General features: G+C 37.5%; 2 protein-coding genes and 1 long non-coding RNA gene across 8 annotated transcripts; 2 read left to right on the plus strand and 1 right to left on the minus strand.

The window, feature by feature from the left end:
* The first annotated feature begins 178 nt into the window (after window positions 1-178).
* Window positions 179-24,401, plus strand: LOC105736440 (uncharacterized). 3 transcript variants are annotated; one of them, XM_086906723.1, is made up of 4 exons: window positions 179-270; window positions 22,452-22,700; window positions 22,782-23,212; window positions 23,296-24,401. In XM_086906723.1, exons 2-4 carry the CDS (start codon window positions 22,465-22,467, stop codon window positions 23,847-23,849), a joined length of 1,221 nt encoding a protein of 406 aa, XP_086762849.1. In that variant the 5' UTR covers window positions 179-270; window positions 22,452-22,464; the 3' UTR covers window positions 23,850-24,401. The 3 variants fall into 3 exon arrangements, with proteins under 3 accessions (XP_086762849.1, XP_086762848.1, XP_012346428.2); XM_086906722.1 differs by lacking the exon at window positions 179-270 and adding an exon at window positions 22,220-22,385; XM_012490974.3 differs by lacking the exon at window positions 179-270 and having other exon boundaries at window positions 22,333-22,700.
* Window positions 19,574-20,688, plus strand: LOC147657840 (uncharacterized). Of its 2 annotated transcripts, none has more exons than XR_015291702.1 (3): window positions 19,574-19,798; window positions 19,942-20,154; window positions 20,377-20,688. It is a non-coding gene; the product is annotated as an uncharacterized LOC147657840 (long non-coding RNA). The 2 variants fall into 2 exon arrangements; XR_015291703.1 differs by having other exon boundaries at window positions 19,945-20,154.
* Window positions 20,703-27,588, minus strand: Pvf1 (PDGF- and VEGF-related factor 1). 3 transcript variants are annotated; one of them, XR_001112628.3, is made up of 6 exons: window positions 26,969-27,588; window positions 24,506-24,611; window positions 22,071-22,279; window positions 21,878-21,988; window positions 21,409-21,672; window positions 20,703-21,046 (listed from the first exon to the last, which is right to left on the minus strand). XR_001112628.3 is itself a non-coding variant. In XM_003696807.4 (6 exons), the coding sequence occupies exons 1-6, from the start codon at window positions 27,158-27,160 to the stop codon at window positions 20,890-20,892; spliced, it is 957 nt and encodes a 318-aa protein (XP_003696855.3). In that variant the 5' UTR covers window positions 27,161-27,588; the 3' UTR covers window positions 20,703-20,889. The 3 variants fall into 3 exon arrangements, 2 of the variants coding, with proteins under 2 accessions (XP_003696855.3, XP_086762851.1); XM_003696807.4 differs by having other exon boundaries at window positions 21,491-21,672; XM_086906725.1 differs by having other exon boundaries at window positions 21,538-21,672; window positions 26,969-27,524.
* Between the last annotated feature and the right edge of the window lie 305 nt (window positions 27,589-27,893).

The following is a 27,893-nucleotide window of genomic DNA, read 5'->3' on the forward strand; positions in this document are numbered from 1 at the left end:
CTTTTTGTACTCTCTTTATATTACTTAACCTTATATTTTCATATTCCTTCTCAAATGTATTATCTTGTTACAGCAGAGCGCAACAACGCATCCTAGAACCTCTTGAATCTCCCACTCCAAACTCCCTACGCTGCATAGAAACATAGAAAATTAGTTCGTTGTGAAAAATTGAGACAGGTGCAGGTGCAACGGAAGCTGTATGCAACAGAGTACACGAAGCTGACTAAGCAGGTGCTTCTGAGCCTGCGTATGTATGTGCTTACCTTTTGGGTAAGTGATATTTGACATTTTGACTTTATTTCAATTTCATTTTTAAAATATATGTCGCGAAAGATTTAAATTTTGATAAACGGAAACTTGATTTACATCGAGGTAAGAAAGAAAAATAATTTGCCACATAAATTTTAAATTGATGGTTATGAACGTGAAATGCAAACAGCGCGGTCGCCTCGCGTGGTCAAATTTGCAAGTAAATTAACGCCGAACAGAGGATGTTGATACAAAGTCTGCGCATATTGAATACAAAGTGCATAAAGCAGCTTTGACTTGTATTTTCTAATTGAACATCTTAATTCACATGCGAATCTATGCGATTTCTGAATGCGATTTTTAATTACATTTCCGATATATAAATATATCGAATGAAAACAATGCATCGAACGATGATCGGAATAGAACATTTGATTTCAATTTGAGTTATTGGATCGTCGCGTGAATATGAAATCGAGGTCAGAGGATTATGCAAGAATTTCTTCAGTGAATCAGAATTTTTCTTTGGTTGGGTATAAATAATCAATGAAAAATTGAAGATTCAAATAACAGATTAGTATTGATGTTTTCTTAAATTTTTACAAACATGCGAGAATAATTTTTTATAAAAAAATTTTTTTTTTTTTTTATTAAAATTATCTTTTTTAAAACATTTTAAGAAAATGCTTTAAAGAATGATGTCTGAATTTTTCTACAATCCGCACTCTCTTAAATGTTTGAGTATATACAATATTCGTTTTGTGTTTTGAACAGGTATATATAATGTTTTGCCTTTTATTGCAACATTTTTTTCTACATAAAAAATAAATTTATCTTTAACAATATGTTTGATTAATTTTTTATATTTAATTTTTAATATCGATTTTACGAATTAAATTATTAAACCATTTATCTTTATATAATTAATTTTAATTTGACGAGTGAAATAATGACTCTTGTACGAATATATATACATGCATTTGACCCAATATGTATCGCTGAAATTTCGAAAATCGTTTAATAGAAACGAACAGGTTTGTTTGTCTGGCTCCTTTTTTCCGTAACTCATGTCCTCGTTGTGCCTCGACGTATAAACACGCACGTTCACTATAGTTATGCTTCTATGCAATCTCTGTTGCTAGGCGCACCTCGGCCCACCAACAGTATTTTTAGACGATACGCTCACATTTCGACGTTCATTCTTGAATGAGAGTACCCTGTTCGTAAACCCGTCCAATACAATCCGAAGAATTTCTTAAATTTCAATAACGATTTTCTATAAAAGAAAGAGCACAAATGCATTGAAATAACAAATAAAATAACGTGATACTTTATCGAAAATACTTTGTGGAATACATCAGTTTTTTATATAGTTTTTAAACATTATCGCTGCCTTTAATAATACCGCAATGTTGCTTATGTTGCACATCTCATCACTTGATGCAATAATTGCAAAAGTATAGCTTCGTTTGCGGAATTGTTCAATTGTACAGAAAATATTTCACACGTATGTTAATAATTATGCTTGTTTGATTTCAATATGGAAATATATTTATCGTCATATGAATAATTAAAATGACAGTATTAAAAAAAATTGGTTGTTCAATTTTTATAGAATTACGTTTTACGTTTAAAAGGTCTCGGGGATGAAAGCCGGAAGTGACCTCGATTTTATTATCGACTTACTACCGTGAGAATTTATATACGTAATAGAAGACAACGTTCTTGCAAATATTGATAATTTTATTTCTATTATAAATTTAATTTAATGAAAAATAATTTAAATTTTTTAAATTATCCTTATAACATGTAATATATATATTCATTAAATAAGTTGTGTCAATAGGCTATTCATAGACTGTTTGTTTATGATTAAAAGAAAAATGTAACCTTTTTTTTGAATAGTTAAATTGATTTTGAAAAATAATAGATTGAATGTAATTATTATATGACAAATAAAAAAAAAATGTTATAATAAATAGAAATATTGCTTTGGAATTTTGCGATAGTAGCGACAAGTAGTGGTCGAAGAAGGAACTGAAAATGTCGGTAACTAGGCCCATTGGCGGAGATACCGATTCACAACAAACCCAGATTCAAATTTACATATAATTCCGTAAAATGACGTTGATTTCTTTTAGAATAAAGTTTCAAAACGTTAAATTTAAATACTATTTTAGAAGAAAATTGTGTATATTATTATAATATTACAAATCAAAGCACAAATTTCATTACCTCTATTTTTCAAAGATATACACAAATAGTTATAATATTTTTGGACTTAACTTTTCGATCTATCAGTGTGAATTAAATTTATCTTTATATTTTTCAATTAATTTTTAATTGTGATATAAATTTTGTTGAAAATTACAAGTCGTATAAAAGTTAAAAATCTTAAACAATTAGATATTGATAAAAAGAAAAAAAAAAAAAACACTCGTATTTGTTACGTCCCGTATAAATAACGGGAAATATTACGACATCTCGGAAAAAACATTGCGATTCAATCATGAAACTCCAGCTGCTTTGTAAACCGGAAGTCGACAGTGCTGTGCCATCCTGATATCATTTGCCTGCGATTAGAAACGATAGTCCACTTCCTTGTTAGAGGATTTTAAACGCACGCTGCAAAAACGGGAAACTATAACAATGTTCGTTGATTATACATTTCGAAATATGTTGCTTGACACCATGGGGATTCCTTCGTATCTTGACGAATGTTATCGTGAAGTATAAAAATTTTATGATAAATTTTTCGCGACAACTATGCCCCTCTCTCATCTCGTGTTTAGTGCTCATTTCATCAAAGATAATCTTGAGATTTCTTCGATTTTTTAAAGAAGAGAGGGACAATAGTAGGGATGGTGGCCGTCATTTGAAGTAGTGCTCGGCATTATTTTCGGACGTCGACTTCCTGAAGAAGAATCTTCTTCGGATTTGCCTCTTACAAATTGCGCCACGGGTGCAACGTACCTGTTGTTTACCACATAGCGGGTTCAAAGCCCGGTCAGTGCAACGGTCCTCCACCTTCCCTGCCTTCCTACCCTGCTCATCTTTCTTGCCCCACCATCGATGAAGATCCCATCCCCTACCGTCGGCCTCTTCAAGTAAGGACAAAGCGGTAGTTGCCTGTAGTTCAAAGTCTTGGAGGATGCGCAAGACGAGGAGCTCGCTTGTGCCTGTTTGTAAGGTATACATACACGCGCCGCTTGTGCTTCGATTCTTCCGCTTCTGTGATTGGTCTCCTCCTACAGATCATTTTTTTTTCAGCGAATTTTTTATCTACTAATCGTTGCGGTAGATGGAGCTTGATCGCATCGTGCTTCGCATCGCGTACACTTCCTCAATGAAACGTTCATACAGATTTACCGTTAGTTAGTCGACGATAGATATCTAAGACTGGTTGCTTGTTGGCTTACCTACTGTTTACAAACATTTTCAGTGATTCGCGGAAGGCACATGACAAAGTTGGTCACGTAGAACCTTGTAACACGATTATATATATATATATATATCCTTTAGGTTAGATACATGTACCATATTTCTCGTATATACGGAAGCTCAGGAGAGTAGGCAGAGTGTCGAAAGAAAGGTTGTGTCGTAGCAGTACGAGAGGGTGGAGAAGAAGAAGCAGGGTTGATAGTGTGGTAAACCAAGAGGAAAGGACAAACCAATCCAGAGGGAGGCCGTACTACGACGTAGTACTCCAGTGGGATCAGGGTTCAAAGCCCGGTCAACACCATGTCTATGGTTCTTTCTCCTACTACCTTTCTCTTTCTCTCCATCACGCTTTCCCCCTCTCTTCTCAAGCTTCCCCCACCTCGATCTCTCGTTGTACCTCGGTTATTTCATGACCACTACACACACGTGCTAAGCATCACCATGGACCTCTCTCCTTCTCTTCTTCTGGCTGTCTCTTTCTCCGAGCATCGTGTTGGCCGCGGTGATTCACCATCGGTCGGAGATAAGGGGCCAATGAAAGGAAACCGTAGAGGGCAGCACCGGCGAATACGTGCTCCACTTGCCAGAGGAAAGGTGATATCGGGTAACGAAGATGAAAAATCACGAATCAGTTCCTGGCTCCTGTTTATCCCGTTCCCCGGTAGTTTACGATCATCATTTTACCTCGGGTAGAAAGCGAAAAGTAACATTGTCGAGAATTTTGCCTCGAATCAAGAACTTCATCGTCGAGAGATCATTGCTACCAGTTTACGAGCTGACATGTGGATTCCGGTTAGTTAAGCTTGAAATGGCATACTTTTAGCGCGGTGTATACAGGCCATCTTTAAAATATTGGTATATGATTCAGATACGTGTTCGTAATACGCGTCAGGATATGCATAAAAAAGTTAGTAAACAGAGAATGAAAGTCAATCGTAAAATGAATTTACGTTCTTAGACTCTTCCGTATTAAATATAACCTCAAAGTTTTATGATAGTTTTAGTTTTTCCGGAATATGGTTATAGATATATGTGAAACTTTCAAAATTTATGTGGCCAATTTAAAAATATCCTACCCATTTGGTGTAGCATAGACATGTGGAGTTTATGTGAGAAACTGATCAAGAAACCGGTTACACAAACATTCATTAAGCGATCAAAATTCTGGTCCCGAAATTACATAGTTATTGACAAACCTGACATTACTTTGCTTCTGTAAAGCACCCTTAATGATACTACTATATGCCTCGTAACAAAGTATCAAAATATTTATAACCTTCGCTCGTCATCCCTACCAACTACTAGTAGAGGTGCTGATATAATTTGATTGTTCCCAGAATTACACGTTATTAATAATATTTTTAGATAGTATTTGTGTTTAAAGAAATGATAAAAGTGCTGTGTGTCGCATCAAAATTCGAGTTATTAAGAGGCGGTGATCACCGCACAGTAACATAATTGCTACTTTACCTCGATCTTTCGACGATCCTTGGATAATGGAGTAATAACGGTCATTAACACATTTCGCAAATCAAGTTCTTCGTAAAAATCTTTGTCATTCATAAAATTCGGAATCGATGCAGATTTTAACGCATCATTATCTTTACCCCCAGTATTTAATCTACTTCGAAACTTAACCCGAACGAATGCGTCGTAAAACCCAACTTTTTCAACCGTTGACAAATTTTTTTTTTTTTCTTCTTCTTTAATTAGTAACGAGTTGTCAGAGGCAGAAGTTGAAGCGACACATAAAACGAAAGGTTTTTATAGGTTATACATCGTACATCGTACTTTGATTGTCGTTTTATTTAAACTCCTCTGAAATCAATTGATGTTAATTTGCGATGCTGCTTACACGAATATTAGAACAGTCGACTGCAACGGATAATCATATGCGCGTACAATGCGTACTATACCAACGTCCTTGAGCGTAAGCGATCTGTTTACGAAAGGGACGTCGACCCCTTCGGTACTCGTACCCATTATGGTGCTAGCCGAAGGGGGGAAAGGATCTAAACGATATTGCGCGATATGTCAATTATGCGTACATTCATCATTTTCTTCCTCCGATATTTTGCATTTACAATTTCTTCGATTAATTTATGAAAGCCGGCATATTCTTCTAATACTCTTTTAATCCTTCTTTTTTTTTTTTTTTTACGAATCTTAAGAAAAGAAAATATCACATCGAATTCTTTGAAAACGTTGGAGGTCTGTGTTAAAATCTTAAAACCTAAAATTGTCTCTCAAGAGGGTGGAAGATGAGGAAGATAAACGGCAGGAAGTGTAAAATGGCGTCGAGAAAAGGGATGATTCCCTTTTCTTCGAAAACGTTTACCCCCCAACGTTTTATTAATGCAGAAAGCAAGCATCTTCCGCGCGAGCTGATTGCATCGTACTCGAGCAATTGTACACTTTTTTGCCCCACCGTTACTCGATGGATTTGTATTCCGGGAAGCAATTTCGGCTCGAAGTCGGATAGTTTTCTTGCTCGATTCGATCCACTTCCCGGATCTTCGAACCTTTAACACCACCACAATTGTCCACAATTGTAAAATCGACGGGGAAACGGAAAATTACAGGACAGATCCGAGATCGCTTCGTGTTCAGAGAATACGATTACTGTTTCAGATTCTTTCTCTAAAACTGTTCCTTTACGCAACAAACGCTTTCTACTTCCCTAGATCGGAATAGGAATAGGAAATTTAAAACATTGTTGATCTCGTGCCGGCCACTAACACACAATCTTGTCAATTCGAATCAATTTCGAACGTGGGGTACCCTTATATTCTACTATGTTGGGCTCCACGCAACAACCCACGTCCATCTTCATTTTCGTCAACGGCTCGAAATCGTTTTTTCCCCCGTATCCTTAGCAACACGGTTTAGGCTCAAAACCGGATTGGACGAATAACAATACGGAAATTCTTGGGTATAAGAATTTCCAATGAAGCATACCTCCGAGAGATCGTATATCTATCCGACTCAACCTACTAAAACGCGTTGCTCACGTTTTTCCTATTTTGTTCTTCCGCTTCCTGGTTTAATGCTCTTTGCTCGTTTTGCTCTAAAAACGACGCCCGTTTAGAATTATGGTATCCTAACAATTTTTTCCGTTTTCTTTTTCTTTCTCCCCCCCTCTCAAAATTATTCGGAAAATTTTTACAAGGTTTTTACAATTTCTTTCTCCTCTCCGCGAAGGGGGAGCGGGATTCCATTTAATCGACAACTAAACCCATAAAGTTTCAACAAACATTAAATTTGTCACGTCCCATGCTACCTCATGGCGCTTCTTTTAAATCGTTCAACGGACTAAACTTTATCCGGTTGGGTAGACTTTGTCGCTCTCGGTTACATCCAGCAGTGAAAAAGTTTTTGTTGCCTGCAACCCTGCGTGCTGGGTCAACGCCCGAAAAATGACCTGCATCGGTCTGGTAGACACTGTAAGGCACTCACGTATTTTACCACACAATTTGAAGCGATGTGGTTGATAAACGAAAATCGAAAGAGAGAAGAAAAGGGATAAAAGGATTAAAAAAAAATTCGATCTTTTCGTAAAAAAGAAGAAGAAGAAGGAAAGGAAAAAAAAAACATATCACAATAAGGAATAAAAAAAAAAAAAAAAAAATTGAAATACGCATATAATGTGTGAGCAGGGGAGAGAATACGTACGTTGAATAATGTAACGCGTGTAATGCGTATATTCTCTGTAAAGGTTAGCGGATAATATGGAGGAAAACGCAATTCGCGGTCGAGCTTCCGGAGGCAGAAACTTCTTCGTTCGCATGGGATCATCAGAGATACGGGAAAGAAAGGAGAGCCGAGAGCGGTACACGGGGCCCCGGGTAAGAAACCGTAATTGCCAGTCACTGACTTTTGTAGCAGAAATTGCTCGTCTGCGATGTAGGGAAGCTAACTTTAAGGAACGTAACGTAATTCAAAGGACGAAGAATCGGATTCGTGTACGAACAGAGGTCGGAATTCGAACAAGAAATTGTGGAACTGACCTTTGTATATACACCGTGGAAATGGAGATAAATTCTTCGATCCGTTATCTGCATAACGTTCTCCGAGAGTTGGCGACGAGTTGGAAATTAAGATCGGAAAATGACGAAATAAAATAACGAATTTCCTTCTTTTTTTTTGTTACAATTCGTTATTAGAATTTATCAGGGCAATTGGGAAGTTTACAGCTATCCCGTTGATTGTAAATTATAAGGCTCGAGTAAGTTGTAATACGCAGGTATAATTAAGGAAGTCTGATATCTGTTACTCGTATCCGTTACTCGTAACGAGATGATATTAGGTATCTATTCCAAAACCGTTTGGAACTTATTTCAGGAAATTATTTTCTTTTTTTTTTTTTTTTAACGACTCGAAGGTTTGTTAAAACTTTTATCGTAATTTAAGGATTTACCTTGCTAGATAGAAGTCTTGCAAGTCTGTATATGTATCGGAGCTTCGGATTATGGCCGTTCATAACGCTCTAAAGAAACATCCATAACTTGGAGAAGAGATTACGTTGTATTTTCGTACCGATCGTTAAGCTGTTTGAAACGCGTTTTGCAAAAATGGCCTCGACCCTCGCATCTACGGGAGTGGGATATATTACATATATATATGCATCTAGCGAGTTCATCTCTGATCTTGTTCGTTTCACCGTAAAGTGGAAAATGTTTTTCGTGGGAAAAGTTAATAACGCGAATCGTATGCCTCCTCCTCTGCACCTGTATACACTTGCGGCCGAGTTGCGGCATGCATTAAACGTACGTCAGCCTCGTTCGATTACCATCGATTACAATCGCGACCTTTGTAACGAGAAATCGATCGATGAATTCGCACAAATATTCAAAAATATTTCGAGAATATTGGGATAGATTCATCTTTTTTTTTTTTTTTTTTTTTTTACGAAATTACGAGCAAAAATGCAGAACGATTACTGCAACGAGGCTCGTGTATAAATTTTTCTTACGTATCACAACCGCTCACAGCCAATAATAATCTATGCACGCACAATATTCGTATTAATCAGATTTATCGGAACGGCCGTGAAAAGAGATGATCGTCTTGCCAGTTTTGATCTCCCCCGATAGTCCGTCCTCGTCGACTAAAGTTTCGACCTGCATCGCCATTTTTAGCCACGATCTCGAGTTCGCCCTCGTTCTCTGTCCAATGTGGATCTGTTTCTGTTCTGCGGAGCAAGGCCATTTTAATAGCGGGGACATTTGTCGTAAACGGGAAAGAAACGCATTGGACGATTACGTCGATGAAGATCCAATCTTCTCTCCCGTTATCTTTAGCATTGTTGTTGGAAAAACAAGCTCTGTTTCCACTTGCTTGTGTAAAAATAAATAACGAAGAAAATTCGTTTGAATAATTGTCCACGAAATTTTCTTCCCTCCCCCCCCCTCTCTCTCTCTCTTTCTCTCTCTTATCGAAACCATACAATTTACAACTCTTCTTCTTCCTTGTTGCACTTAATCGCTGCAAAAACCCGCGTCTATTCCTCTCGCGAGGAGTTTAATCGCAGGTTCTTCCTGTACGATCATCTCGTTCGAAGACCACGCCGTTTCCTTTCGTAGAAATAGCCGGAGACAAGATGGTAGCCATGTAACAACACCGACTATTAATTTTTTCTACGCGCGAATATAAATATAAATTTAGAAAACGATAGTAGAAAGATGCATAAAATATATATACGCGTGTTTGATTGAATAGTGAGTGCGAATAGAATATACGAATGAAAAGAAAAGAAAGAAAGAGAGAAGGAAAAGAAAAAAATAAAGTAAGGTTGAGAAAGTTTTTAATCGAGTGATAACAAGAGGGACAACGTTCAATTTGCATCGTGACGCGGCAAGAGATTGTTATCGCCATCGTCTTGTCATTCGACACCTTCCGTGCACCAGGCAACAAACTTCTAGATTTACCTTCGGTGACACTGTTGTTGCTAAGGGAATTCTATAACGTTTTTCTCTTTCTCTCTTTCTTTCTTTCTTTCTTTTGTCATAATCGTAATCAATCCACCGATCCGAGCTAAACCGCAAATCGGTGTCTCGTTATTTCTGTATCTCTGCCCGAGCGCACACCATGCAACCATTCGCGACATATAGTTTCTTTCGATATATATATATAGAAGAGAAATATACAGTTAAACCTGTGTGTGCCGGTTTCTTTCCGATAAATGCGGCATGAATACAATCGAATCGTGTCTACGAAACCGTGGCAAAAAGTCGCTCGATCCACGTAGCGAGGTACCGTTTTCCACGAGTTCTGCCACGAGTGAGAAACACGAGCAATCGTAAACGCGGCGCGTTGGAATAAATTGGCAGCGATGGCGTCCGAGCCGAATCGATTTTCCATCGCCCCGTTAAAAACGAGGAAAGAAGGTGTATTCGAGATTCGTCTCGTATTTTCGTTGCGAAATTGCGCTTTGATAAAGCCGAGAAAAAGGAATCGAGGAGGAGAGAAGAAAAACGGGCGGGGACGAAATAAGGAGGAAGGGAAGAAAAAAAGAAAAAAAAAGAGATAAAAGAAGGTGAATGGGAGCAACGCCATTAAAATATCAGGGCAAATTCCTTGGACTGACGAGTTCTGTTACGCCGTATTTTTATTCTTCCTCCCGATTTGTTCCGTTCTTATTCCGCGCCACCGTTTCATCCGTCATTTTCCTTACGAGATTTAATTTTTCTTACATGTCATCTCTCTCTCCTCTCCCTCTTATTATTACGAACCTGTCGTTTTTATTTATCTTCTACAATTATTCGAGAAGTTTCGAATAGCGAAAGATCGAGGAATCCTCTGTCTTCGTACGAGACATCTGTTCCCTTTGACTCGCCGTATTTCTCTTGTCGCGCGAGAAATGTTTTTTTTTTCTTCTCTCTTTTTTTTTTTTTTCCTACTTTTTTTTTTTTTTCACGAATGTTGAATCGCTGCCAACAGCATTAATGAATCTTAACTGCCTGTCAGCTGTCGGCGAGATTACTAGCCTGTGATAAAAACCCGTTCGAACCTTTCGTAAAAATAGACACGAATTCGCCTTTGAACCAGTTACCCTTTTGCGATGTTTCAAAAGGAAACAAAGAAAGAAAAAAACTCGAATTTGGACATCGATAAGAGATTAAGATAAAGTAAAGCATAGTGCGTTATCGAAGGAAGGAAATTATCGATAAAGGTTCCAAAAAAAAAAAAAAAAAAAAAAAAAAAAAGAAAGGAAGAAAGAAAATCGAATTCCAGAAAATTCGTTAACCCGTATTGTACAGTAAAAAAGGGTTTAATAACCGTACAGTTCTCGAACAAATTTCTCCCCCCCCTCGTGACCTTTCCGCAAGGGCACGCACCAATGACATCATCGCGCGCCCTTGCACTCGACGAGTAAAACGCGAACAGGTCGAACAGCATCGACGAGATACGGTTGTGCACCGTGAGCACACAATCAGCCGCGTTAAATCTGGTCGCAAGGGGCACGTAGCATGTACGCTTGGGCAAACCGCATCTCGCATCGTAGCCTTTACGACGTGTAAATCACAAATGTGAGACGCGAAGGATCCCTTCTCTCTTCCTTCTTGTACACGGTCGCGCTATTAAAGTGTCCCCGAAGGGTTTTACGACGGGCAGAGAATTCTTTCGGTACATCGCGTAGAAGTGATTTCGCGAGCCAGTTTACAACCCGCGAAATTTCTACGTCGAATTCGAATTGGACGAGGAGAGGATCGATAACGGTCAACACTCGTGGAATTATCTCGACAAAGTTGCATGTATGAATGTCGAACGAAAAAGAAATTTCGAGAAAAACATATCGAGATATCTATCTATATAAATTGTAGATGCACGACAAAAGGAATTTTTTTTTTTTTTGCGAATCCTTTGAGTAAAATTGGCGATTCGAATTTAAGCATTCGTTCCCCCCTCCCCTCGATCTTTGCCGCTACGTGTTCTTTCGCAAAAGGAAAAGAGAGATCGTTAAAGTTTATAATTCGAAATAAGTGGTGCGATAATGACGGTAATATACTAAGATATTCGAGAATCCGGTTCATTCGATTCTTATGCAGTTGCAAGAGTATCTTGTTGGCTGGTGTTAAGAAAAAAGATAGGAAGGAGAAAATGGAGATCAAGGTAGTCGTAAGGTGGTTGCAATTCCGTTGGGCGAGGCCATAAATGGAGGAAGATTCGACGATTTTAATCTGTTCTGATGTATACCTCTTGTAAGCCTCTCGTCCTCTCCGATATACGTTGATCTCTTTTTTTCTTCCCCCTTGATCCGCTGCTTCTTTCTTTCTTTCTCTCCCTCTCCCTTTTCCTCGCTTCGTTTTGCTCCTCTCTTCCTACCGAATGCTATTACGCGCAACGGCTACCGCGGGGAACACACAACCGTCCATCGATTCCACCCAAGATGAAGAGGATGACGAACGCGGGGAACTTACAATTAGGCAATTTAAATCAACCCGTTTTGATCCCTTCCTCGATCGACGTGCACCGACGTATTAATAAACGCGGATAACGTAACGAATTGATTTTGCTTCGCGGAAACCTCGTCTTTCTCCTTCGTCTTTCCTTTCCCTTTTTTTTTTCCTCCCCTCCCTTTTCCACTACAACACTAGAGCTCTCTCTCTCTCTCTCTCTCTCTCTCTCTCTCTCTCTCTCGTGTCCGAGGGAAATTTGTCACTCGTTCTGCCGATAATCGGTCGAGCAATTAAGCGACGGGTCGTAGCAGGTTTGGAAAAAATAAGCGCGAGTTAAACCGCGGGTGGCGGCGACGAATGTTCGATTAACACGAACGTTCGACGAAAGGAAGACAGGTCGCGCGTTTGTAATTGGCGCGGATCGACGAATACGGGAATACGTTTCTCGACTCGGTCGGCGAAGAAGTTTCGGCTACCGGGAACCGGAGGAGGACCTTGACATCGGCCGATTATCGGGGCGAGTCAAGGCGCGTGGTGTGTGCCTGGTTCAACCGAACAGGATGATGCCAAAGTGGTACACATGCAGGTACATACTCGCACACAGGAAGAACCGGTGCACGTTATGCTTCTCGTCGACACACGTGCACGCTGAAAAGTCGAATGCGCACGTTGTAGTACTATGTCTTGCCGTACTGTACCTTACTACACGCTCTATACGGTGGGGCGAAGAAGCGGAGAAAGAGAAGGAAAAGAAGGAGGAGGAAAGAAGAGAGGCCCGAGTGCGCGTGGTTTTGCCCCTTTTGCCAGCTCTGCCTTTTTTCTTCCTCTCTTCTTTCCACTTTCACCTCCTTTATCTCTTTTGCCATGGCCCAGGGACGTAGCGACCAAATATCGAGACGATTGTTTCGGTTCATCGACTCCTCGGCGACTTCCAACAAGTTTCAACGATCGCGACGTGTACGCTTTACACGCTTCCTCGCGTTCTTTTTTTTGTCAATCTCTTCTTTAAATCGAATCTTTTTTTGACCATCTTACATTCGCCTACGTACGGCTACGTAGGAGACGTGGAGACGACTTTAAGACTGGGTTAATTGGTCGGAGTAACTGAGTTTTCTTCGGGAGAAAGGTCAACCTTGAACACCGTCCGCCAGCTGATCGATCGTGTTACTAGGAAGACTTTCAAGGCGTTGCGGTTATACGGTTGGTCGTAGACATGAAACGAGACACGCGGCTTATCTATTTTTCTGCCTAAGAAACTATAAATGGTTCGGCGTGTTGCGCAATCTTGATATTTTTCCGATGGACTTACGATGGTTCTTCTCTTTGGCAAGTGCAAGAATAGATTGTATCGATAATTATTAACGAAATTAATCCTATTTTTAATCCTTATATTTCTTCTCCCACTTTTTTCTTCTTTTCCACGAGAAAGATTTATCCAAATTTCACGATCTAGTGTAAATATTCGTTGTTAATTTTTTTAAATATCATCGATGACGATTAAATAATCTCTTAAACGATTTCGAATTCATCCGAGTGAATCGAATTCATTCGTCTAATCGTATGAGGCACGAAAGTTTCCACCTTACATCCCTGAGGTCCCCTCTTTCGGCCTCTTCTTCTTCTTCTTCTCCTCCTCCTCCTCTTCCTCCTCCTCCTCCTCCTCCTTCTTCTCCTTTCTTCCTCCCCTCTTCGTTCCGCGTTGCCGCGAAGGGTCCCTCTTTTCATCTTTTTCCTCCACGGTTATCCGTTCGGTTTGCTCGCTTTGCACGGCGTCACGGCTACTTTTGTTGCGCTTCTCTTTCCTCCTTCTTTTTCTCTCGTTCTCTCCTTCTCCGTTCCACCCTCTATCCCGCTATCCACGCTCGCTCGGACGTCTTCGTCCCTTTCTTGAACGCACCGCTGACGAACGATTCCCCTCCACCGAGGGAGGGAGGAGGACAGAGGCAGAGGGGGAAGAAGAAGAAGAAGGGGCCTTTCCTTCTTTTTTTCCTCCGCTCCTTCCATCCTTTCGCTTCTGCTCGCGCTCTCCCCCTTCTCACTCTTTTTCTCTCTCGTTTTCTGCCCACACCAGTTGCTCCTTTTGTTTCCACCGAGTAAGTGAGTCAGTGAGCGAGCGAGAGGGAGGAAGGGAGCAAGCGAAAAAAGAGAGGGAGGAGGAGATCTAGAGATGCGAGAGAGGAGAGACAGCGAAGCGTGTCTCGACACGCGAGATGCAGGATCGAATTCGACCCTTGGATTCACAAAACTCTCGATCTTTCGGATCATTCTCGAGAGAACATTATTTCTTCTCCTCCTTTTCTCGATAGATAGATTCGACAGATTTCTGGTATCGATCGGCCTATCCTCCTGCGTACGTTGTATATCGATTCGTAAACACTTAGGGATTTTAATGAGAAACCAAGTCTAAATAGAAGGAATAAATTGATAACGTCATTGAACGATCTGCTTTTATCCTCGTGTCGATGGTACGAAGCGTATAGAAGTAATTCGTATACGGACCGAATGTTATTCGAATGTTATAATTTGCATTTTCTCTAACACTGTCCCTCGATCGTGATACGCACTACGGTATAAATATTTAATGGATCGATTTTCAAGTGTATATCGATCGCGTATGAGATCGTCGTTACCAGGTACGTGAGCGATTCGTCGAAGATTCCAATTATAAAAATGTTTTCGAATTGCGAACCTCTGACAATCGCATAAAGAAACGTATCGTATTTCATAAATACAAATGAAAATTTATTTTTGAATGTGTGATACGAATATTATAAATTCACACACAATAATTTATATTTCCTCGATCGATTTTTTCACGTAACATTTTATCATCCTATATAAAAAAAAAAATTAAATATGAGGAAAGACTTAAAATCGATAACGAAAATGAAATGAAAAATTAGATCATTTAATACCAACGTCGATTCGTACAAACTCGGTTCAAATGAAGTCGTAAGATGGTGGATAGACTCGTAGATAGCGTCACGAAAGAGCACCGCCACGGAAAAAGGAAGAATGTCGAGGGGCCATTTGTCGAACGTGTCGCGTACTGTCGTGCTTTCTATCGATACTTCAACTATTCCTCGAATCAAGAGCGCACTAATTCTCCATCGAATGTCGTCCGTGATTGGCAAGTAACCTAGAAGCGGCCGATCTTCCGCTATTGCCAAGGAAACTTCCAATAAACGATAACCTTCCGGTTGAAGGCTCTTCGAGCGGAACCATTCATTACCCGGATCGAGAGAATGGCTATATTATAGCATAGTCTTTAATGATAGCTACTATTCTTGCATAAATCGTATAAAATATATCCTAGAAAATGGATTGAACGCAGTTTAGAAAATTTGAAATTCGAATAAAATGAATTAAATCTTTTATTAGGAACATTGTATTCTGGTGCGTCTTGCGAATTTTCGCACAACCGAAGAGGTTATATTTCTTGCCTCTTTTTTGTATTAGTTGACCTTGTGGGGATTTTGTACGAAGAAAGAGAACATAAACGAAATATTAGCGTTGACTTTACCGTATTGAAAGATAAATACTCAGTTCTCGAAAGCAATGTCGGTTGTTAATTTATTTTGTATGTAAGCAAAGAAATGCAAATATATGAATAATTCGATCATTTCATGTTTTCCTCTCTTAATTTTCTCTATTATATAAAAGGTAAACATTGTTCAAATGATCATCTTGGTTAGATTTTTATTATTTATATCTTGGTGATAGTTTATTTTCGATCGAAAAGATTCAAAAAGATTCATTTGTTTTTGTATGATTCATGCTTGAAACGGGAAAAAGATTCGCGTAATAATAAAAAATTTACGAATGTCGATCAAGATTCTCGTTTTTTTTACCCTACTTTCAATTCCATATAAGTATACTTGTATATCGCGTGTAAATAAAAAATTCTTCGAAGGTAAATTACGTTACCAATTTCGTACTCAATTTATTCCCTGAACTCGATATTTACCACTTGATTACTGTGCGTAAAAAAAACACGCAGGTGGACAATGATGAATGAAATATCCAATAAAATTGAAGAAATATCCCGATGAAGGACGAAAGCCTCTTGACCGTCTCTGCGGATCGAAGAAAAGTGGATCGTGTAGGTTAGAAGCCATCACGCGTGGTCATCTTCGCACGCACGCATTAACCACCGCTCAAAGAAGCGTGCAGTCGCGTGACTAAAAATACGATGCTGTACGCAGAAGCGGTTATCTATCGTTGGCATTGTTCAACAATAATCATTTTCAGCCTCGATCCGTATCGAGACGATTGATTTTTTTCTTGCGTTACGAAGAGAATCGCTTGTTTCATATTTCATCCTTTCATCCTTTCTCGAAGAAAAGATATCGAAAAATATTATTTTAAAAAATAATCGCTTGTGCGTTGTAAACCGTGGCACGACACGCTCGAAATTCGTTTCTGTCGCTGATTGCGTATCGTTCCGAACAAACTGCAGCATGCGAGCGTGACGCAGCGGGGTCAACACTCAATCGGTACAACGGGAGCTGAACGTGCATCAGGGAACACAAAAGAGATACAAAAAGCAGCGAGAAAGAGATGCGATACAATATTGCTACTGGTGCCCCGGCAAGCAACAGAAGAAGAGAGAAAAGAGAAGATAGAGAAGGCGGTGGCAAAGTGGGTTGGAATATTTCTGCGACGTAAGGGGAAATTGATGGCACATTCGTGTATGATCCTTTGGTAGCTTTGATCAAGTAAAAGCTACCTTGACGAATCCACGATTTTTTCTCTTTTAACTGCCGATTCGTATATATGTATTTCCCTCAAATCGCACGATTATTATACGTGTCACGATTTCGATAATCGCGTGTAAATAAGAAAAATGTGTTATTTGTATCACAATTGATACGTATAAAAAATTATTAATACGAAAGCCGTGTATTCTCTCATCTTCGTCACGAGTCACGAACCGAATCCCGAAGGGAACTAATCACAATGGCTCGTCACGAATGCTCGCCCAATCTCGCGTCACCTACTTACGAACGCCTAGGTTTTCAATAGATCTATTCACACTCGTAGACGCAATAAAATCGTGACCCGTGTATTGGATGCGGGTCTTAAAACCCAGCTGATAATTTCCAAGGACAGTTCCTTCTTTGGAACTTCTGTCGCAATTTATTACTATTCGAACTGTTTATCTCTAAGAAATTGATCGATTCAATTTCCAACGGAATTCTCTATTGATTCATCCTTTATCCTTGAGATATTAGAAAATTAAACTCATGTGATGTCAATCTATGTCAATGGTTTTGGCCATTGGTCATTTCGTGTCTGGCATAAGTATATCTTCCTGCCGAGCTTCGGTAATGTCTTATCAGGTCGTATCTTGTATAAACACGTTCCACCTGGTCTCAGACCGTCACGACCCACGCCATTTTCTACTGTCGCTGCCCACGTTGTTTCGTAACTTTCCACGAGAACACTTTATCATGCGCCATTCGTATTGTTCTGCTTTGTTGATATAGATAGAAAGATCGCACTATTGATTATACGCATATTTCTCGTAATAGGATGAGTTCTATTAACGGTGTTGATGATCGTAAATCAAAAAGTGGATGATAAAAATATCGTTTAAACAAAATAAAAACTGTAAAAAGATGTATTTTTATTTGCTTTATATACGATACGTAGAAAATTGGAACATTAGGCGAACATCTTTGATGTAAGTGAAAGAAAAAAAAAAAAAGCAGAAGTACGATCTAGAATTAACGAAGGCAGGTAGTATGTGATTAGACTGGACCTTTGAAAAGCGATCGAATTACTTGGCGCGCGGAATTCCCCGTACGGGACGATTTGTAGCAGTAATCCAGGCTTACGGTTCCCGGTGCTTGGATGCGCTTTAATATGATTTAAACCTACCACCGTGTTGGCTACCGTGTTACGATCGTGAAGCTCTTACTGGCTACATGGGCCTTCCCGAGAGTCCTTGAGGAGAACTCGAGAGAGCGCGATGAAGCGAGACAGTGATACACGCGTGCGTACACGCAAGAAAGTGGCGTAAAATACGTAGGCGAGGTACCGGTTTTTTCCGGACCCACTACTGTTCCTCTTTGAATTTTAAATCCTTCTTGCTACCGAATGCAATTAAGCCGCATTCAACGGTGAACAAAAAATTGAATTCATGCATCGCGTATACGATTAAATTGCATCGAACAACATGTAGATGTCCTTCAACAGCTAGCTATATAATTATATCGGAAGATACTTTTGTACTAATTTATAATCGATGTGATATTGTTTTGCATTTTAAACGTTACTTCATTTTCTTTTATTTATCGTGATTTTATCATCTATTTTGTGCGATCGTTAATTTTCTTTATTCATTCAATCTTTCTCTCTTCAAAGCAACTTGATGAGAGTAACGATAAACGTAGGTTATTTACGCGCGCTTTGCAAATTCACGTACTGAGACAATTTCGTGACGCGAGTCACTCACCCGTACAGCGACTTGGAGGTTGGCCGTTGCCTTTGTTTTCTGTCTTTGATCTTTCATCTTTTTCTTCTTCTTTTACTCTTGCACTTCCTTTGCTTGCTCGTTGAGTAAGCGAAGCGATCGCTTTGAGGTAGCCGCCAACCTTGCAGGTCGACCATGCTACGGGGCGACGCACGAACGAGATACTTCACTGCGGTCCGCGCCTTGGCAAAAGTGACAAGGCCCCAGTAATTATAACGGGTGGCGCAAAAAAAAACGGCGCCTCGTCTACTCGATTCAGTTCTTTCTCCTTTCGTCCAATATACGCGTGAACATGTAACTCGATGTACAACATTACCCGCGGAGCTTTTCTCTGTGGCGCTCTTTCTGGTTAAATTGTTCGCGCGATCTTCACGATCTTGATAAAATATAATTCTCACTATTCGTCGATCGATCTATTTATCTTCATACTTTTATTATCTTTTTACTATGTAAAATTTAATTTATTTGGATTATCGAAATATACACAGTTTCCATGAAATTAATGAATATATTGTATTAAATGATATATATATTGAATTTTCTTTGATACAATCAATTATAAATGATAAATAAATTATATGCGATAAAAATAGATAAAAATAAAATAAAAATAAAATTTGTACGCACAATATAATTTTAAAAATTTTAATTATAAAATTGTCTTATTGATTATTTGTTAAAAAGTTTATTAATTCGATTTCCAATTGGAGAAATGTATATGAAATTAATTATTTGATGAAATGAAATATTATAACTGAAAAAGAATTATAATTCTTGTTAATTATATATGTAATAGCAAATATTAAAACGAAATAAATCAAAAGATTTACCACTAACAGTATATAGATTATAATAATGCGATATGTCATTAACAGTTATTGATATTTAATTTATTAATAATTCATTTTTATAAAAAAAATAATTTGAATGTTATTTTATTTGTATCGTGTATGTGGCGACATCTATACTACGTGAATGAAAGTACAATGTTTCAACTTTATCGAACAGATGGCAGTTAAATATAGTATACAATAGCATCAGCTCAATTGTTGATAACATTTTTTGTATACAAAAAATAATTGACATGAAAGTAAATATTTTACAAAAATCTTTTAAGAAATCCGTTAAATGTCACATTCAGTACAAAGATTGTCTCGAGATCTTTAAGATATAAGACAATAAAGAAAAATTTTATATTTATAATTTTTACTGTACAAGGATAATCAAACAGGTAATATTTTTTATTGCAAATTTTTATTGTAAAACGAATTATAATTGTATTTTATGTTTCTTGTCATATCCATAAATGAATTTTAAAAACAAATTCAAATAACATTTAAATATTTCATATGTTTTGTGCGTACATTATTCCAGTAGATATGATCGACTGATTTAGTATTCTTCGCGCCATTTGGCTATATACATTCCTAAAAAAGAATTTTTGTTTGTTGTATTGCTTCTAATTTTAACTATAACTATAAAAAAAACATAATAAAATAAATTGTAATTATATTACAATGGAACAATTAATAAAACGTCAAAAAGTTACAAAAGAATCAACTATAGCAGATATTACATCTTCTATTAGTAAGTAAATGTTTTTTATAAATAAAATTATTTATTTGATAATATTTTGCATATTATTATTAAATATTTTTTTTTAAACAAATTTTGCAAACTTTTTATCTTTATTAAATTATTTAAATTGATTATGTATCAGATAAAAGTGAGGTTATGTATATAATTTTAAATAATTATTGCATTTATTCATATAATAATATTTATATAATTTATTGTACAATATTTTAGGGGAAATATCTGAATCAATCTCGTCTATAAGTGAAAGATACAGAACTGTTTTGAGAGTTAATAAAGCAGTGGTTTTATATTCGCAAAATGCTAAAAAAAAGCAGGATTCAGTCTTAAATGAGATACAAGATAATCTAAAACAAACAAATATAGAATAAAATTAATAATAAGACCAATAATTGTATATTTGATGTATTTATATTTAACATACAAAATAATTTAAACAAACATGGAATAAGATTAATAATTGTACATGTTTTTTAAATGAAAAAAAAATTAATAAAATACTTTTTATAAATAAGGATTAAAAAATTATATACAAATAATTTATATTAAATAATTGTATTTCCTTATATCACAATATTTTTTTGATATATAAAAATACATTCACTTATTTCTTGCAATAATTAATATTAATACATAAATAATATCAATACTCGTGTGTTTGTGTAATAAAATGGCACAAAGATCAAATTGTCTTAAAATTTAGTCTATAAATCATCAATCTGATTCTTATTCTGGATCTGGTTTAGGTTTTCTCCTAGGATCATCTGAATCTAGAGCAATTATTACTGGTGGTACATTATCCGGTCTTTGTGTTTGTCCGAATCTATAATCAGAACCTTTTGTGGATGTAAACCAAGTTCTAGATAGTGATACTTGCAGGCATCTAAAATATTTTTAAATGTTTAAGAGTTTAAGATAATATGTTATTCTCATAGAGGAAAATTTATATTTTATTAATAAACATACAATGTGCATTCATGAATTCATGTATGAGAAAGTAGTATCATTATTTTAACTGTTTTAATTATGTTACTCGAATAAAATATAAAAGCAGGCAAAGCATTTAAGAAAAAATGTTAGTGAAGAAATTTTGGTAGTGCAATAGTGAATATAGAGGGAATAAGCTAGAAAAAAATTATTAATTAATTTTTGCGATATAAGCGGAAAAATAAAATATTAAAAAAAAAAAAAAAGAGAGAGAGAAAGAAAATCCAAAAAAGATTGGACGCATCATGCACAGCTTACAAGATATACAAGATAGTAGAAATGCAGCAAGGAAGAAAATATGTTATTCCCGTATTAGAAGTCCTTGTCGTTCCGTTCACACCTGCATGAATTTTGGTCGAAATAAAAACCAGTTGAACATTCCCGTACTTCTCTGCAAAAGCAGCTACAAAGATCTGGATGCCACATTTTCATGTTGCTTTCATTACACTTTTTCTTTTCATCGACATTGTTGCACGCACATGTACATTCTTCCGGTATATAAGACTGTTTCTTGTTACAGTCCTGAAAGAATATCGTTTATTATTTAAAAATTTAAATATTTTCAAAAGTTGAAAATTCAAATCCTTCGATTTAAACTAATTAAATTATCGCAATAAAAATTCATCGTTGCACAAGAGTGAAATTATACATTAAGATTTGCAGATTGCGAACCGACTTATACCAGTTTAAAAAGGAAGATCTCAATTATCGACTGTTCTCAAATTACCGTCTCCTTTATTTTGCAGTCACACGTGCATTGCGTGTGCTCCTCTATCGGTACAATACGTTTGCCTTGATACCTTAATCCATTATTGGATTCAAGAGCTGTCACGAAAATCTTTAAAACATTAATTAATAACGTGATTAGTTGGAATAACATATATATATCGATAACATTTAATCAGATGTGAATGAATTACCTCGAAATTTCGGGTTTCCGTAGCCGTTGGCTGACAAGAGAGGAACGGGTGAGTACAACAACCTCCGCATCTTTTGACCCGTGTACAAGTCGGATAATAAATAATAGATGGATCGTCATTTTCTAATAGAGGAACTGTTTGTAATTCAGGCATACACGAAGCTTGATTTGGTCGCTCGGCATTCGAACGTTCAGTTTCTCCCATTCTACCTGGAAGAAGATCCCGTTCAGTGACAACTTGAATTAGTCAGAGAATTTCCCTCTTTTTCCTCGAATTCCCATTACGTCTAGTTCAATGTGGTTTTTGTGGTTTGGTGTAAGAAAAAAAAAAAAATAGTATTTCTTGGAAACATTCCGCCATAAGTTTATCCTACTTTTTCAGATAATTGAGAACAATGGAAAATTTTGTACAAGCAATTTCAGTTGCGAATAGTTACTTCGCTTTAGCCGATGGTCTCGCCGACGGTATACACAATTATCTTTCGGAGGATGTGATCCTCGATTGGTTTGGATGGATAGTCGAAGGTAGGAAAAACGTGGCTGCCTTTATGGAATCTCACGATTCGAGACATATGTATTCCTACATCGTCCCTACGTCTAACATCAATTACAAAAAGAAAAAATTGAAACGGTAAGATAATATAAGACGAAGTTATACAAAAATATCGTGGAACGAGGAGAAAAGAACGTTAACGTTAGATTTTTCACGTAGACTTTTCAAGTTTCGATCGTATTGCCGTCAAAATCATCAAGAATTTGTGAAAAGAAATTTGATCGATGATAATAACGAGGCGAGGGACGAGTCGTTCCATCGAGAAGTGGAAACGTCATCGAATTGTGACGTCGTAGCCAATCAAAATGAAATCGATGCGAAGGAAATCAGCGCAATGAATGACGCGTCTTACGATTTGAGCGAGAGTGATCTTTTCAATCTTTTTAAGCTCGAGATCTCGACGTCCAACACAGAAGAGATCGAGGAGAGCATTAATAGGATAAAATTGGAAGAGGAAATGGCACCAACTATCAAAGCTATCAAGAGAGAGAATGGTCCAGGAGATGAAAACGTTGTCGTTGGTTTGAGCACACCTAAATACATAGAGGCTTACGGCGAAATGGAATTCTCGCGGAGATACTGGAAACGAGGCAAGAAATACATTCTTTCAATTCCCTTTTAAATCTTCTTCACAATCTTTTGTATGATTCGAATTTTAATTTTTCGAATTTAGGAATAACTAGATTGAACAGCACAATGAATATAACAGATATTTTGTTTAATCGTACCATAGATATTTGCAATGCGTATTCCGTGCCTATGTCTAGTGTGCACACTTGGAGACGACCGTGCAAATTACAAATTGCATATAGCACTGAACACCCAACTCTGAAATTGTCATCGAATAAAAGAAATACGGGAAACGATAGGGTACGATTTGGACACTCTACAATCAGATTGCCCACCTTGGAGGAAATCAATCAAATTAGCGATAGATTAGTGCCGAATACGGGCAATTTCGGTGGCTTTTTGAAGAACACCGATTTCTTCGAAGATCTCAAAGATTTCATAAAAAATATGGAAAAAGAACCCTGCAAGTTGTTTAATCCTTATTACGTGGAAAACAAGCTGGTCTTTGACAAACCAGGGGTCAACGCGAATAATTGTTGCGACGATAAGAAAAAGAAAATGTTTCTATATAATTATCAGATTCATCTGATAATATACGAGGATAGCGAGAACGAGCTTTGCAAGAATTTGAACAAAATACAATTTTTGAAAAGCTAATAATAGAGATAGGGACGCTCGAAGAGAAATTCCAAGAAAATTATTTTCATTTTTCATATTTTTCTGAAAAATTCATGCGAAAATCACGTTTTTTTTTTTTTTTTTTTTCAATTTCTTCTTTATTTAAAAATTTTTCACGAATCAAATTTTTGTTTAATAACGAGGCTCTGTAACGTTACTCGCGCGGATTTTTAAATTTACGAAATACTTATGTTAAGTATATTTTTTACGCTGCGGTCAACCGAATGATCTCACGTTCACTGATAATCAAGTGTGAACAATAAAATTGGTAGAAGATATTACAAACTTTAAGATGTTTATCCAACCGAACAATATTTGCATCTATTACAATTGATTTAATACCCGTAATAATTTGTTCTTCAAACATTCAAAGATTTACGAAGTCAATTGCACTTACTGTACGCTTCGAGTTACGGCTGGTTTCTTTTTTTTTTTTTTTTTTTTTCTTTTTTGTTTTTTTAAGCACAGTTTTGTCATTTTTGTTTTCTTTTAATCCGAATAAAGTGCAATTTACAAGGTCGTGTAACAATATATTTCTTTTTCGCAATGTCACGAGTCAACCGGTTTTTCTTACGTACTATTCCTTCCTATAGATCCATAATTCCTGTTAATAAGTTATTTAAGATCATACTTACTGCTTGGAGAGAAGAAAGATACGTCCTGCGGCAAACCTTTCACTAATCTAAGGAAATCGTCGATCGAATTGATGGAATTGATTTTCTTGGCTAATTGTAGCGATTTCTGAAAATAACATGAATTTTGGATAAAGGAAACGCAGGAATCGGGTGGAAAATTTTTTCATTTTCCTCTGTGTCGCAAAATTATCTGATTATTTTCGTTTGATATCTCGATTAGCCAATGGTTCGATTGATAATAAAGTCGATAATAAAAATGGGAATGTTTCCATTAAAAAAAAAAAAAAAAAAAAATAATAATTATCGTATCTGCAGGTATGATATCGTTATTGTATACCTACGTGATCGTTAAACGGAAACAATTTTTAAAAAAACACATTAACCAATTCTCCTTCCTTTTTTTCTTTTTTACTTGGAATTTCCAACGCATTGTCATGCATATCAAGGGATGCGAAATGAAAGAAAAACTAATTGGATATTAAGCATTATTCTAAAAAAAAAAAAAATACGTCAAGATCTTTTTATTTCGATGTTGTGACGTTATTTCACTTTATCAATTGATTAATTAAAGAAAACAAGTTAGGATAATTTGAAAAAAAAAAATTAATAGAAAAATTTTAGACGTAATTATCGGGGTATTTCCGGTAATATCTTATCAATGAATCATCGATTTCGATCACGGATATTCTCGTGAGCAATAATCACAGGATCTTAAGTCAATCATCGATACTTTCACGAATATTGAAATGCGTTGTTAAAAAAATATCTTTAAAGCCGAATCGCACGAAAACGTTCAACACGAACATATGTATGCATATATACGTATTACTCGATGCGTTCTTCGACCTCTTCGACACGTTCACCATTTTACCTGGAACAGGTTTTAAACAAGCTGGTATCGCGTGCACATTGAAAAATCAGCAAACGCTGAACCGATTTCCAAGAAGCATCTTCGGTTCAGCTTCAGTTCTCGATAGGTGCCGTTTTCCCTTTCGTTTCAGCGATGATTTCAGCGTGGCCATCAGTCATAGATTTCATCGACGATATTTCGAGCGATATTAATCGTTCCGTATCGACGAGTTCTTTATATATATATCGTATACCAGGTGAAATACTTGTGGACACATGCGCGGTGTGAATCGATAACGGTACGGCGAGCATTTTAATAAACATATTACGCACGTTGCACAATTTGCATAAATGAGAAACGCGATGTCCCGAGACATTGTACTTTCCAACAACGTCCTCTTCGAAGGAATTTAATCGGCGACGACATTGTAAGGTCGTCTGTTCCCGCTCGATCGTATAACCCTATTGTGGCAATGAAATATGCTCGCACACAATCAGTGACCAAACAAATATTATCTTCGCGAAATAATGTTTATCCGTGTTTTATCCGCGCCGAAAGGATTGGTTGCAACGATAACGCGGTTTGCGCGCGCCGTTTCCTAATCGTAACCTCAATTTCTCTTTTACTTCTCGTCACGAGTCGGGATAGGATAAATAATAAATAGATAAATCGTATATTTTGTTCGTACAATCGATAAAAATTGATGAATCGTTTTGATAAAATTATAGAAAAAAAGAGAGGAAAAGAATTCACCAAGTAATCGAGTAGGTATTCGAGCGGAGTAGGTAATCAATTATCCACATAACGAATCACGGGTATTGCGACAAGAATCCTAAGTGTGTCGTGTCGTGCACCGCGAGGTTTTCACTTTTCTGTCTCGATCTCTCCTGCCGCCAACACATCCTTGACATTAGTGGCCATTTACCACGACCTTCGGATCTGTTGCGGGGAAAAAACGATCTCGATACTCCCATTCCCGCACAGGATCTCGTAATCGTCAATCATAGTCGAAAGGAATTACAGCCACGTTTCCGTTTATCGCTCACGTTAACACCGGTGACGATAATAGAAAAAAAAAGGGGCCACGGTGTGACAAAATCGAGACGGATTTCCGCATAATTTGCTGCGGACAAACGCCGTTAATTTTTTTTTTTTTTTTTTTTTCTATTCACGATAAATTCGCGAAAATCGCCTATTAACGAATATCAAATTTTACATTGCGAACGAGCGATAGGAACGGCGAACGAAATAAATGAACGTAACGTTAATGTAAAGGAAAAATAAAAAAAAAAAAACTGAAAAAAAGATAAAAGATAAAAATAAAAATAAAAAGATAATAAAGTCAGCGATGCGAGAGTTGTAAAGATATCTTTTCTCTCTTTTTTTTCTTTTTTTGCACGCGACACGATCGAATTTAATTTTTCCTTAAATTTTTACCGCGTCACGTACGTACGCTCTCGTACGAACAATGCTCCGCGGGGATAACATAATTGCGCTATTTATCAGAGTGAAAACGTGGGAGTATTGCAACGCGGCTCTGCGAGCTAACCAGACACTTGTACCATTCGCGAAATAATACGCGTATTCGGATGAAAAAGATGCGATCGATTTACCAACAATTCGCCTCTTGCACTCGATCCATCCTCCCCAGGATTCGCCGTTTCCTTCGCCCTCGGATCGCCGGGGAACACTATCCTTTGGTCAGGGTATCCGGTGTCCAGTTGAGCCATCACCAGCCCGCAAATCGAGAACGAACAAATCGCGAGGAGAAACGTTCTACATTTGTGGATCGTGTACGCGTGCATGCCTGCGTGCGTCGTGGCCGAAACGTCAAAACGTCAGAACTCGAGTCGAGTCGAGTTCTATCGTAGTAAAGTATTTCACCACTGTTGTTGTTCTCGTTGTTGCCACTTGGACACACGTAACACGTGGCCAGACGATCACCACGCTCGGGTAAACACGCTCGGGTGTGGCGGCAAATTTGCGGAATTTATGCAATTATTGCGTTTATCGAGAAGAGACTCGACTCTCGTCCCGATCTTTGTATACTCGCCGCTCGATGCACGAGGAAAACGGAAGGAAAGTCGCACCTGAGCAGGTTCGACCGTGCTCGCGCCGCGATCGACTGCCCAAGCGAATACGTCTCGGCGCGTATTTCTGGCCGCACACATGCGCGCAAGCGCACCGGTACACGTACGATCGTGAATCGTACGCGCGGGTTCGTTTCTAACACACCGATAACAGTGTCATTTTCATTTTGTCACCACCGATCTTTATCGCCAAGTGTCAATAAATGGGCGCTATTATCTCTCTTCGTGGCGGAAAAAAATGATTTTCTTTTTTTTCTTTTTTTTTTTTTTTTTTTATATTCGCCCGTCTCACGGCACAGTATCATTATGATCGATGATAAGAGACTTTATTGCGCAACGTAAGTGTACGATTCTGTGATACCGTTCGGTGAATCCGTTCGTTGGTATGCGGGTTACTAGCTCAAATTTTTCGTGATTACTGGGGGAGTTGAAGCGTGGGCGTAGTAGT

This window comes from Apis florea, unplaced genomic scaffold (assembly GCF_048593485.1).
Source record: "Apis florea isolate Af1SG1 unplaced genomic scaffold, ASM4859348v1 contig_2495_pilon, whole genome shotgun sequence".
Taxonomy (NCBI): domain Eukaryota; kingdom Metazoa; phylum Arthropoda; class Insecta; order Hymenoptera; family Apidae; genus Apis; species Apis florea.